Source organism: Rhinoraja longicauda, chromosome 16 (assembly GCF_053455715.1).
Source record: "Rhinoraja longicauda isolate Sanriku21f chromosome 16, sRhiLon1.1, whole genome shotgun sequence".
Classification (NCBI taxonomy): domain Eukaryota; kingdom Metazoa; phylum Chordata; class Chondrichthyes; order Rajiformes; family Arhynchobatidae; genus Rhinoraja; species Rhinoraja longicauda.
In genome coordinates this window covers 18,617,276-18,630,040 of record NC_135968.1, presented here as the reverse complement: position 1 = coordinate 18,630,040, position 12,765 = coordinate 18,617,276, and the positions used below count along the sequence as shown (strand labels likewise).

Here is a 12,765-nt window from a genome sequence, read left to right as displayed (position 1 = left end):
GATACACATGCTAACCATGCAGTTAAGAAAGCAAATTATTTTTTATCTCTTCATTGTAAAAGAAGGACTAAAGTAAAGTGCAAAAGTACAGTAAAGTAAAGTACAGTAAAGTGCAAAAGTAGCCCCTTTATAGAGTTGTGTTCCAAAAATCAGTATAAACATACACACGGGCACTGGGTAACACTTGAGTAGTTCCACTTCCCCATAATTTTATGTTTAGTTTAGTTTAGAGATACAGCTTGGAAACAGGCTCTTTGGCCCACTGAGTCCGTGCCAACCATCAATCACCCCTTCACACAAGTTCTATGTTATAACACCCTCCACACTAGGGACAATTTACAGAAGCCAATTAACCTACAAACCTGCACATTTGAGTGTGGGAGGAAATCGGAGCACCTGGAGAAAACCCACGTGATCACGGGGAGAACATGCAAACTCTGTACTGACAGCTGCCGTGGTCAGGATTGAACCTGGGTCTCTGCAGCGGTTCTGATACACCCACAGATATCCATCAACTGGAAGTGGTTCTTCTACCACTCACCTGCACTCGGGGATAATTTACAGTGTGTTATTTTAAAATACTTGGTTTCCTCTCACGTCCCTGAGACATGATGGCTGCATCATGTCTCAGGGACGTGAGAGGAAACCAAGTATTTTGTGTGGCGGAGGGGAGGGAGGAGAGAAGGAAAATAAATCTCACATCTCAGGAAGAACGTGCTAACTCCACACAAGCAGAACCGGAGGTCAGGTTTTAACGCTGTCGAATAAGGTTTTGTAAACAAAGACTATTCTCTTTGAGAAAAAATATGTTTAAGTGGTGATCTGTTTAAGTGGTGATTCTGGGCCGAACCACCTGAAAAAAATGGCAGAAACAGATTCAACGATAGCTTTCAAATGGGCTGACAGTCAGAATCTTTTTCCAATACTGGAAAATGTCAAGGGCTTGATGGCATAGCTTTAAGGTGAGAGGGTGATACATTACTGGAAGGATGTGGAGGCTTTGGAAAGAGTGTAGAGGAGAATTACCAGAATATTGCCTGGATTAGAGGATATTGCTTATATGGAGAGGTTGGGCAGACTTGGATTGTTTTCTCCAGAACGCCAGAAGTTGTGGGATGACCTAATCAAAATATTTAAAATTATAAGAGGCAGAGAGAGTTTAGATAGTCAGAACCTTTTTCCTATCATGGAAATATTGAAGTGTAGAGGCCATAGCTTTAAGGTGAGAGGGGCAAAGTTTAAAGGAGATGAGCGGAGTACGTTTTTACACAGAGGGTGGCGAGTGGGTCTCGAATGTGTTGCCAGGGGTGGTGGTGGGGGCAGATGGGATGGTGGCGTTTAAGATGCTTTTAGATAGGCACACGGATTTGCAAGGGGTGGGGGTATGCTGAGAAGATTAATTTATTATTGTCATGTGGACTGAGGTACAGTGAAAAGCTTTTTTGTCGCGTGCTACCCAGTCAAAGAAACGACTGTAGTTGACTGCAGTCAAGAGTGTTGTTGTCATATATCCTGAAACGGAACAATGAAATTCTTACCTGCAGCAGCACAACACAACAAGCCGTCCGCAATGTACAGGTAAAGGATGAAGGGTACAACAATTAGTGTCCGATTAAAGATAGTTCAAAGGCCTCTAATGAGATAGATTGGTTGGGTCGGCACTCTCGTTGGTGTTATCCTGGCGCAATCATAGTGGGGCCTGTTCCTTTGCTGTTCTGTTCTGTACGCTATGGCATTGAACAAATGCTTGCAAAGGAATAATTTGCAGGGCTGTGGGACTGGCGAAAGAAGATAATTGGATCGCTATTTCAAAAAGACGTGATGGCTGATTTGCCTTGTGTGTTGAGCGATTCAGTAACTCCATCTTTGTGAGGCAGTCAAACTTTGTGATTTATGATCCCCGACGTTCGGTGACTGTGATTAAAAAAGGTGCAGGAATTATAATAGTGTATCTGACGAAGCAGAAAATCTTTGAGGGGGATATTTGGAAACTTACTGGAGTGTTTGGAAAATGACTGCGTCTGAAAGATCGAAACGTAATTACATAAAAGTTCACATCATTTTCAGAGAAGTTATAAAAAGAAATAATGGAGCAGAACAATCTGCCACTGCGGATATTCAGGAGCTGATGTCTCTGCTTCTGTTTCATTCAAGCGTAGCGAATTAGCTGGTTGGCAAAGCATAGTCAGTGTTAACAGTAATCTGGTGCTTGGTGCCTTAGATCCTCAGCATCATATAATCGAGTCATACGACACGGGAACAGGCCCTTCAGCCCAACTTGTCCAAGCCGACCAAGGTGTCCCATCTAAACTAGTCCCACCTTCCTGCCTTTGGCCAATATCCCTCTAAACCTTTCCTATCTATGTATCTGTCAGAATGTCCTTTTACATGTTGTGATAGCACTGAGATAAGGGAAAACTTTTTCACCCAGAGAGTAGTAAATCTGTGGAATTCTCTGCCACAGAAGGCAGTGGAGGCCAATTCACTGCATGTTTTCAAGAGAGAGTTAGATTTAGCTCTTGGGGTTAACGGAATCAAGGGATATGGGGGAAAAGCAGGAACGGGGTACTGATTTTGGATGATCAGCCATGATTATATGCTGGCTCCAAGGGCTGAATGACCTATTCCTGCACCTATTTTCTATGTTGTTATAGTACTTGGCTCAACTACCTCCTCTGGCAGCTCGTTCCATATACCCACTGCCCTCTGTGTGGGAAAATGTCACAGGTTCCTATCAAATCATTCCCCTCTCACCTTCAACCTATACCCATTGGTTCTTGATTTCCCTGCTCTGCATTTATCCTATCTATTCCAGTATATGGATATTCTGAGCTTTGTTGAGCCATTTGATTAGTTTGTGGCACATTGACTCTGCACATAGACTCTGTCTTTATCACCCATCCCCTAATTACCTCTGCTCCTTGTGGGACATTTTGGAGGGCTGCATTGAGAGGGGGGGAAGCTGTGAAGGTGTGCAGTGCTGGGAGAGGGCCAGTGGTGAGGGAGCACTGTGCTGTTGGAGAGGCGACAATGAGGTGACGCTGTGCTGTGGGAGGGGCCGCGATGAAGAGCGCTGCACTGTGGAAGGGGAAGTGTGAGGGAGCGCTGCACTGTGGAAGAGGAAGTGTGAGGGAGCGCTGCACTGGAAGGGGAAGTGTGATGGAGCACTGCACTGGAAGGGGAAGTGTGAGGGAGCGCTGCACTGAGGAAGTGTGAGGGAGCGCTGCACTGAGGAAGTGTGAGGGAGCGCTGCACTGAGGAAGTGTGAGGGAGCGCTGCACTGGAAGGGGAAGTGTGAGGGAGCGCTGCACTGTGGAAGAATGTGAAAGAGTGCTGCACTGTGGAAGAGGGTGAAGGAATGCTGCACTGGAAGAGGGTGAAGGAATGCTGCACTGTGGAAGAGGAAGTGTGAGGGCGTGCTGCACTGTGGTAGAGGGTGAAGGAGTGCTGCACTGTGGAAGGGGAAGTGTGAGGGAGTGCTGCACTGTGGAAGGGGAAGTGTGAGGGAGTGCTGCCCTGTGGTAGGGGCAGTGGTGAAGGTGTGCTGTGCTGTTGGAGAGGCAGCAGTGATGGAGCGCCATGCTGTGGGAGTGCTGCCCTGTGGTAGGGGGCAGCGGTGAAGTAGTGCCACGCTGTTGGAGAGGCACGATCCTCTCTGGGAGGGGCAGCATTGAGGGAGCCCTGCACTTTGGGAGGTGCATCGTGAGTGAGTGCTGCATTGCTGGAGAGGCAATTGTGCTGCGAGGGACAGCCATGATGGAGTGCTGCACTGTGGGACAGGCAGCGGGCAGGGCGCACTGTGCTAAGGGAGGGACACCTCTGAGGAAAGCTGCATATTGGAGTTGTCTCTCCAACACAGCATCACTCTTGAGCCCCTGTCATTCACCCGGAAACTGTAAAGGAAATGAAAATGCTGGAAGCACTTGGCAGTCAGACAACATCTGTGGGGAATGAAGCACAGTCAAAGTGTCAGGTCAGTGACTCTTCATCTGACACTCTGCCTCGAGTCTGCCTGTTTTTGGAGTCCTCTGGTTTCAGGATTTTCAGAATCTGCTTTTTTTTTGTGCATCAATCACCTTAAAGGAATTGGTCCCCTAATTGTTTTCATTCATTTCTGTTTTTTTCTTTTTGTGAGAACTTTTTTACCTCGCATTAGTTTAGTTTATTTAGAGAGAGATCAATGAAACGGGCACTTCGGCTCACCTAGTCCACGCCGACCAGTGCACTAGTTCTATCCTACACACTAGGGCCAATTTACAGAAGCCAATTAACCTACAAACCTGCATGTCTATGGATGTGGGAGGAAACCGCCTTTCCTTATCCATTGTCAGAGCTTGAGTAATCATTTGTCCACTGTTGTTCTCTGCAGAGCGCCACAGTGGTACAGTGACAGAACTGCTGCCTCACAGCGCCACACACTCTGGCCGATCCTGACCTCGGTGTTGTTTGTGCAGAATTTGCACGTTCTCCCTGTGACCGCGTGGGTTTGCTCCGGCTGTTTCGATTTCCTCCCACATCCCAAAGATACGCGGGTTTGTAGGTTAAATTGACCTGTGTAAATCGCCCCTAGTGTGCAGAGAGTGGATGCAAAAGTGAGATAATGTAGAACTAATGTGACCAAGTGATCGATGGTCAAGATGGAGTTGGTGGGCCGAAGGGCCTGTTTACATGCTGCATCTCTAACCTAAACTCAGACCAAGCTGTGATCTGCTCTCCTTTAGTAGTCCCAGATCTGTAGTCCCAACTTCTCTCCCTATTGTCATCTGTGCTTAGAGCTGTGGAGTTAGACAATCTTCAGACTACTGAGTCCATGTTGCCAATCGAGCAGCCCTTTACACTCATCCCCTTGTGCCATGCATCCAACTGGACAAGTCGGGCAAAAGGGCCAGTGTAGCACTATCACCACAAATTCTACCCCTCACCCGCACACTGTGGATAATTTACAATGGCAGATTAACCTACAAACCTGCATGTCTTTATGTGTTGTGAGAGGGTACCAGAACACCCAGAGGGATCGCAGGGAGAACCTGTAACCTCCACACACATTCAGCACCAGAGGTGAAGATTGAACCCGGGTCTCTAGAGTTGTGGTTCAGCAACACTACCTACTGCACCAGTAAGCACAAAGTAGCTACCTTATTATCTAATTGATTTCCTTCTTTCTTCCAGCTTTTAGTTTATTTTATTATTGCCACGTGTGAAAACCTTTTGTTTGCGTGCTATCCAGTCAAAAAAAGACTATACGTGAATGCAATCAAGCTGTCCACTATGCAAAGATAAAGGATAAAGGAAAAGGCTTCATCGCCCTCTTTTCACTGTTTCCATTCCTCTGTAGCTCTTTTCCCTGGCTTTCTGTCTCTTCCTGCAGTTTGAATAAACTCTCCTCTGAAGCTCCTTCCCCTGGATGGTTACCCTGCTGTAGTTCCAGTTGTTTGGCTGCTGATCGGTTTGCCTTGCAGCCAGATCTGATCAGTGGCGCAGCACAACGCAGGCAGCAAAGCTCAAACACTCCGGCACTGTGGCATCTGCCACCTCCATCTGCCACTGTCTCTTTTGGCTCCCCCTTGTTTGGAAATTATTCAGACTCAGCAAAATAGATACCTCGACATCTGAGCTTCATTGCTTCAGTCCGTGACAAAATTGTGCAACTTTCTCAAAGTTATTCACTTTGTAAATACACATTGGCACTGTAATATGTTAGCTGCCATCCCTCGTGATCAAACAAACTGCAAGAGGATTTTTGCAGCCAGTTCTGGTGGAGTTAGTTTTAAAGATAGTTTAGAGATACAGCATGGTAACAGGCCCCTCGACCCACCAAGTCCTCGCCGACCATCGATCACCCGTTCACACTAGTTCTATGTTTTCCACTTTCTCATCTACTCCCTACACACTAGGGGGGATTTACAGAGGCCGGTTAACTTACAAAGCTGCATGTGTACGGGGTGTGGGAGGAAACTGGAGCACCCGAAAGCAGCCCACATGTCACACGGAGAACATGCAAACTCCACACAAACAGCATCCGAGATCAGGATCGAACCTGGGTCTCTGGCGCTGTGAGACACCAGCTCAACCAGATATGCCACTGTGCCACCCAAATATGTTGAAGGAGGACTTTATGGAATTGTATAAAATCATGAGGGGGATAGGATGATTCTTTTACCCAGGGTATGGGAATCAAGAACCAGAAGATAGGTGAACCAGAATCAAGCTGAGAGGGGAAAGATTTAACACAAAACTGAGGGGCAACCTTTTCACTCAATGGGTGGTGAGTATTTGAAACAAAGAAGTAGTGAACACTGCCCAGTCCACGGGTACTGATCTCCCCGCCATCGAAGGGATCTACAGGGGTCGCTGCCTCAAAAAGGCAACCAGCAGAGACCCACACCAACATGGCACACTCTCATTTCACTCCTGCCATCGGGAAGAAGGTACAGGAGCCTGATAACTGTAATGTCCAGGTTCAGGAGCAGCTTCTTCCGTACAACCACCAGGGTATTAAACACTGTAACCTCCAAATAGTCTCTGAACTATATGGATGTGGATGTATTATTTTTGACTTTGCACTATTATTGGTTATTTATTTGTCTGTGTTTTTATACTGTTTTTGTTGTTCATTACGGGTTGTACAAAGTACTATGTTTACATTTCTGTTGTGCTGCTGCAAGAACAAATTTCATTATTCCATTTTGGGACGTCTGACGATAAAAAAAAATCTTGACTTTTGACTTCTTGGCCTGGCTCAGGGGGGCAGGATTTGGAGAACATGCCTTCCCTCTGGGTTCCATCATAATTATGACAAAGCAAAGTAGTTGTGGTAGACTTGCAGATGCTGGTGCACCAAAAAAGACACCAAGTGCATGGGACCGTTTGGTAATCTTTTGTAACTTGCTATGGAGGGCGTGCAGCGTAGGTTCACTACGTTAATTCCCGGAATGGCGGGACTGTCGTATGTTGAAAGGCAGGAGCGATTGGGCTTGTATACACTGGAATTTAGAAGGATGAGGGGGGATCTTATTGAAACATATAAGATAATTAGGGGATTGGACACATTGGAGGCAGGAAACATGTTCCCAATGTTGGGGGAGTCCAGAACAAGGGGCCACAGTTTAAGAATAAGGGGTAGGCCATTTAGAACGGAGATGAGGAAGAACTTTTTCAGTCAGAGAGTGGTGAAGGTGTGGAATTCTCTGCCTCAGAAGGCAGTGGAGGCCAGTTTGTTGGATGCTTTCAAGAGAGAGCTGGATAGAGCTCTTAAGGATAGCGGAGTGAGGGGGTATGGGGAGAAGGCAGGAACGGGGTACTGATTGAGAGTGATCAGCCATGATCGCATTGAATGGCGGTGCTGGCTCGAAGGGCTGAATGGCCTACTCCTGCACCTATTGTCTATTGTCTATTGTAACATTGTTGACACCAGAACATGGCCACACTTGTACACTGCCTAGATGAGGTCTGCTGTATGATGTACTGGGTGGTATGCAAAATAAAGCATTAAGCAATAAAGTGTCAAGAATGATCCCAGGAATGAGTAGGTTAACCTGTGATGAGCGTTTGTCGGCACTGGGCCTGTACTCGCTGGAGTTTAGAAGAATGAGGGGGGACCTCATTGAAACATACAGAATAGTGAAAGGCTTGGATAGAGTGGATGGGGAGAGAGTGTTTCCACTAGTGGGAGAGTTTAGGACTAGAGGTCATAGCCTCAGAATTAAAGGATGTTTGTTCTTTTAGGAAGGGGATGAGGAGACATTTCTTTAGTCAGGGGAATCTGGAATTCTTTGCCACAGAAGGCTGTGGAGGCCGTCAGTGGATATTTTTAAGGCAGAGATAGATATATTCTTGATGAGTACAGGTGTCAGAGGTTATGGGAGGAAAGCAGGAGAATGGGGTTAAGAGATGGAGATAGATCAGCCATGATTGAATGGCAGAGTAGACTTGATGGGCCGAATGACCTATTTCTACTCCTATTCCTTATGACCTTATGATCATTGAATTGCCGAAGTAACTCAGCGGGTCAGGCAGCATCTCTGGAGAATGTGGATTGGCAATGTTCCCGGTCGGGACCCTACTTCAGACTGGCTGTTGGAGATCATTACACTTAGCCAAAGGACATTGCTGCAGGGTTCCCACTGTCCTTGGCCCAACCATCTTCAATCATTTGGTCAGAAGTGTGGATGTTCCTTGATAGTTTCAGTTTGTAACTTCTTAGATAACGAAACAGCCATGTCTCCAACACCACAAGATCTAGACAATGATACGGTTAACATGGATGCAAACCCATGTCTCCCCTCCCCTTACACCTACATCCCTTCTCTGGCTTCACAATTCATACCTATCCTTAACTCACACCTTTTATCATTCAATCTCTGGCCCTTTCCAACCATTTGTCCATCAAAACTCTCCCTCACCTGTATCTAACTATCACTCAAAGCTAGACACTGGAGTAACCCAGTGGGTCAGGTAGCATCGCCGGAGGAAAACAATAGGTTGCGTTTCAGGTCAGAACTCTTCTTCAGACCTCAGACTCTACCTATGACTTGCCAGGCTTTGCCCTGCCCCTCAACCCATCCAGCTTTCTCCCCAACCCTCGCCACCTACCCCCAACGCAAAATCACTCTGAAGAAGGGTCCCGACACGAAACGTCACCTATCCTTGTTCTCCAGACTTCTTGCGTTTGAGGCAGCAGAAGTTATGAAGCTGCTTCTGCTTTCTCTGTTTGTTGTCGTTCGCCTGATTGAGGTCAGTTGGCAGGGCTCACCAAGGGGAGGTCGACAACATGAGCCCCTGTTCTCCAGAGATGCTGCCTGGCCTGCTGAGTTAGTCCAGCCCTATTCCTACATCTCTCTGATCGTGGTGTACAAATTGCCTTAATCATGTAATAAAATGGAACTGCAGATGCTGGTTTATTACCAAAGATAGTCATCTCTGGAGAAAATGAATAGGTGACTCAGGTCGGGATCTTTCTTCAGACTGATGAGGGGGGAGGGAACTGGAAGCAAGTACTTGAAAATTTGCTTCCAATTCTCACCCCCTTCCCCCCCTCCCCACCAACTATAATCAGTCTGAAGAAGGGTCCCGACCAGAAACATCACTTGTCCACATTCTCCAGAGATGGGGTGGCACAGTGGCGTACCAGTAGAGTAACAGCCTTCAGAGACAACATTGCAAATTGTCCCTAGCGTGTAGGGAATAAATGTTATTGCCGTCTGCTATAATGAATAAGAGTGCATATGTGTAAATGGTGCTGGGTTGATTCAGGTCCGGCTGACAGATCTCTGCTGAAAAGAAGGGCAGGGGAACTCCATTCCTTTTGGCCAGAGACTGCCTTCGCCCACTCTAGGGAGAAGAGGGGAATGCACTGAGCCAATCCCACTACTTGAGAACAAGCGTGAAATTGTGTAACGTTTATTACAGTCTGCTTCATCTCATTGCAGCGCTCATCAATTTGTTGAAGTTCGTGATGTCGAATGAGACCGTGCTATTGGGAAAGCATAACATCTTTGCCTTGGCCTTAATGGTGAGCTGGTACTTTTCAATGTGAATTTTATTGATGCCTTTGAATCTTCGAAAAGCTTGTAACATTGAGAACAACTGGACCCTCGAAAATGTTGACCTATTCCTTTGTCACAGATCCTTTTAAAACTAGAAACTGGCACAGCTTGGTAGACCGCTGGGCAGAGCGGTTTGCAAATAGTGTGACGGAGACTCGGACAGAGTGGTCTTGTGACTGTGTGACTCACGGCGTGGGGCCAGAGTCAGTGTGACTGACAGTGTTGGCCCCGAGTGTGGGGCTGGCACTGCAACAGTGTGGATGCATCATTTGCCACTGGGCTGTAATATTGTGATCCCATCTTTCTTTTCGGATCACCAGAAAGCATCCGAAGACGCAGGACTGCATTGAAAAGATGCCTATCCCCCCCACCTCCCTGCCCAGTGCCCCATCTGAACTCGCACCTATTTCTCCGCTCCCACTCCACCTACATTCCATCCACAATTCGCCACTCTTCATTCCTTTTGTCTCACACCTTTTTTTAAATTCTCTGCCCTTCGTTCTAACCATCTGCTTATCAAAATCCCCCCTCCCCTGTGTTCAGCTATAACCTGCAAGGCATTGTCCTTCCCCGTCCTCTATTCCAGCTTTCTTCCCCCCACAACAATTGGTCAAAACGGTCCCAACATGACCTGAAACGCCACCATGTTCTCCAGAGATGCTGCTGAGTTACTCCAGCATTTGTCTTTTAAAAAAATAATAAACCAGCATCTGCGGTTCCTTGTTTCTGTCTCTTTCAATTCTTGCCTACAGTGAATGTGGGCTCAGGTCAGTTGGTCCAAGCAGATTCTGAATTTGATTTAGATTTTCTTTTGAGATACAGTGCGAAAACAGGCCCTTCGGCCCAACACATGATCACCCCTTACACTAACACCATCCTATACACCGGGGACAATTTTTACAACCGTACAAACCTGCATGCCTTTGGGATGTGGGAGGAAATGAGCCCTCGGAGAAAGCCCATGTGGTCATAGGGAGAATGTGCAAACTCCGTACAGACAGCACCCATTGTCAGGATCAAACCCGGGTCTCTGGTGTAAAGTAGCAACTCGATCGCTGTACCACTATACCACCCTCTAAATTGGCTGGAAAATGTGAAAGTGGGTGTGGTGATAAGGAGCAGTGTCTCCAAGCAGGCAACTGGCAGGGACCTCTGAACCTGGCAACACACCCTGTAGCTCCCTTATGTTTATTAAATGACGGAGGTTCCACACTGTAGACCGAATAAAAAAACAATTTGCACAAGTGAAGGATTGCTCTTCATTGTTACCTGGCAACAAAAACCTAGCAACAGGACAGATGAATGTCACCCAACCATTAATAGATTCATTGGAAAGCCAGCATGTCCAACAGGGATATTCATTTCTCGAGGACCTCAACTTTTCAAATCTTCATAATCCCCACCTCCCTCATTGCCTATCTGCCTGCATACACCGATCCACTTGGTGGAAGCCTGCAACATCCTTCCCTGGACTGTGAGGTCATTAAGGTGTGCTAGATCTTGTAGAACTAAGGATTAAATAGGAAATTGCTTATTCAATGCAAAGATGGGGTAAAGTATTTTGTCTCGTGAGTCATAGAGTCGTACAGCATAGGGATACACAGAGCTGCTGCCTCACAGCACCAAAGGCCCGGTTTGATCTTGACTACAGATGGTGTCTGTACAGAGTTGGTACGTTCTCCCTGTGACCACAGGAGTTTCTCCGGGTGCTACGATTTCCTCCCACTCCAAAGACTTACCCACCACCTTCAGTGTGGAAAAAGGTGCCCCTCAGGTTCCTATTAAATCTTGCCCCTCTCACCATAAACCAATGTCCTATGCTTTTTGATTCCCCTACTCTGGGTAAAAGATTCTGTGCATTCGTCCTATCTATTCCCCTCATGATTTTTTACACCTTGAAAAGATCACCCCCCATGCCTCTTGCACTCAGCCCCTCGAATCCTGGCAACATTCTCTTAACTCTTCTCAATCCTTCTCTTCCCAGTGTGTGTCTTTGGAACTTGGTGGAAGCAGAGTCTTTGAATATTTTTAAAATTAGATACTTAAAAAGCGAGAGGGTGAGAGGTTGCCCGGGTAGCTTGCAGCACAGAGTTATGGTCGCAGCTAGATCTGTGGTGATTCAATCAAAAACCAGAAGTAGAGCCAGGAAATGTTGAAAATGCTCAGCAGGTCGGGCAACATCTGGGAAGAGAGAAGCGGCGGCACGGTGGCGCAGCGGTAGAGTTGCTGCCTTACAGCGAATGCAGCGCCGGAGACTCAGGTTCGATCCTGACTACGGGCGCCGTCTGTACAGAGTTTGTACGTTCTCCCCGTGACCTGCGTGGGTTTTCTCCGAGATCTTCGGTTTCCTCCCACACTCCAAAGACGTACAGGTATGTAGGTTAATTGGCTGGGCAAATGTAAAAATTGTCCCTAGTGGGTGTAGGATAGTGTTAATGTGCGGGGATCGCTAAGCGGCGCGGACCCGGTGGGCCGAAGGGCCTGTTTCTGCGCTGTATCTCTAAATCTAAATCTAAAAAGCAGTTAATGTTAATAAGGAAGAAACAGGCATAATTTTTTTATTTCTATCAGGTCTACCTTCAGCTTTCTAGAGAACACCACACAGGTTTTTCCAAGTTATCCTTGTAGCAAATACCCGCTAATCTAGATGTCATTGATTTACTGAGCCGTTGTTTTTGCTAATTCAAGCAAATGGAATAGTTTCAACTTGTAATAATGCTTGCTTGATAACACAAACTGTAGTGGTCTCATGACAATGCATCTATCGAGATAGTGTGGAGTGTCATAGATACAGCACAGTCCTCTGAGTCCACATCAACCAAGAATTCTCATTAACACTAATCCTACATTAATCCTATGATTTTATGCTCCCCATGTTCCCATCAACTGCCCCCCCCCCCCCCAATTTTGGCACTCTCCTCACTGGCAACAATTCACAGAGGCTAATTAACCAACCAAACCTGCACGTCCTTGGGGTGTGGGAGAAAACCACAGGAAATCGACATGCACACAGGGAGAATGTGCAAACTCCACACAGACAGCACCCCGAGGTCAGGATTGAACCCGGGTCTCCGGGGCCGTGAGGTAGCGGCTCTACCAGCCCTGCCGCTGTCTGTGAAGATCTCTCTAAAGCAGACTGTCGTGTGGCAGGGCTGGGTTGTTCCCGTGTGAATAGCTTTTCCTTTCCACCATTCTTTGGATTAATTAGGCAGCATCTTCC

The 12,765-nt window shown here is 46.9% G+C and overlaps 1 protein-coding gene across 2 annotated transcripts in view; it reads left to right on the top strand.

The window, feature by feature from the left end:
* armh3 (armadillo like helical domain containing 3) overlaps window positions 1-12,765 on the top strand; it is a 123,596-nt gene that overhangs the window by 59,175 nt on the left and 51,656 nt on the right. For both annotated transcript variants that reach the window (XM_078413349.1, XM_078413350.1), the window contains one exon: window positions 9,429-9,511. In XM_078413349.1, the coding sequence (XP_078269475.1) occupies window positions 9,429-9,511 (83 nt within the window). The remainder of the gene's footprint in view (window positions 1-9,428; window positions 9,512-12,765) is intronic.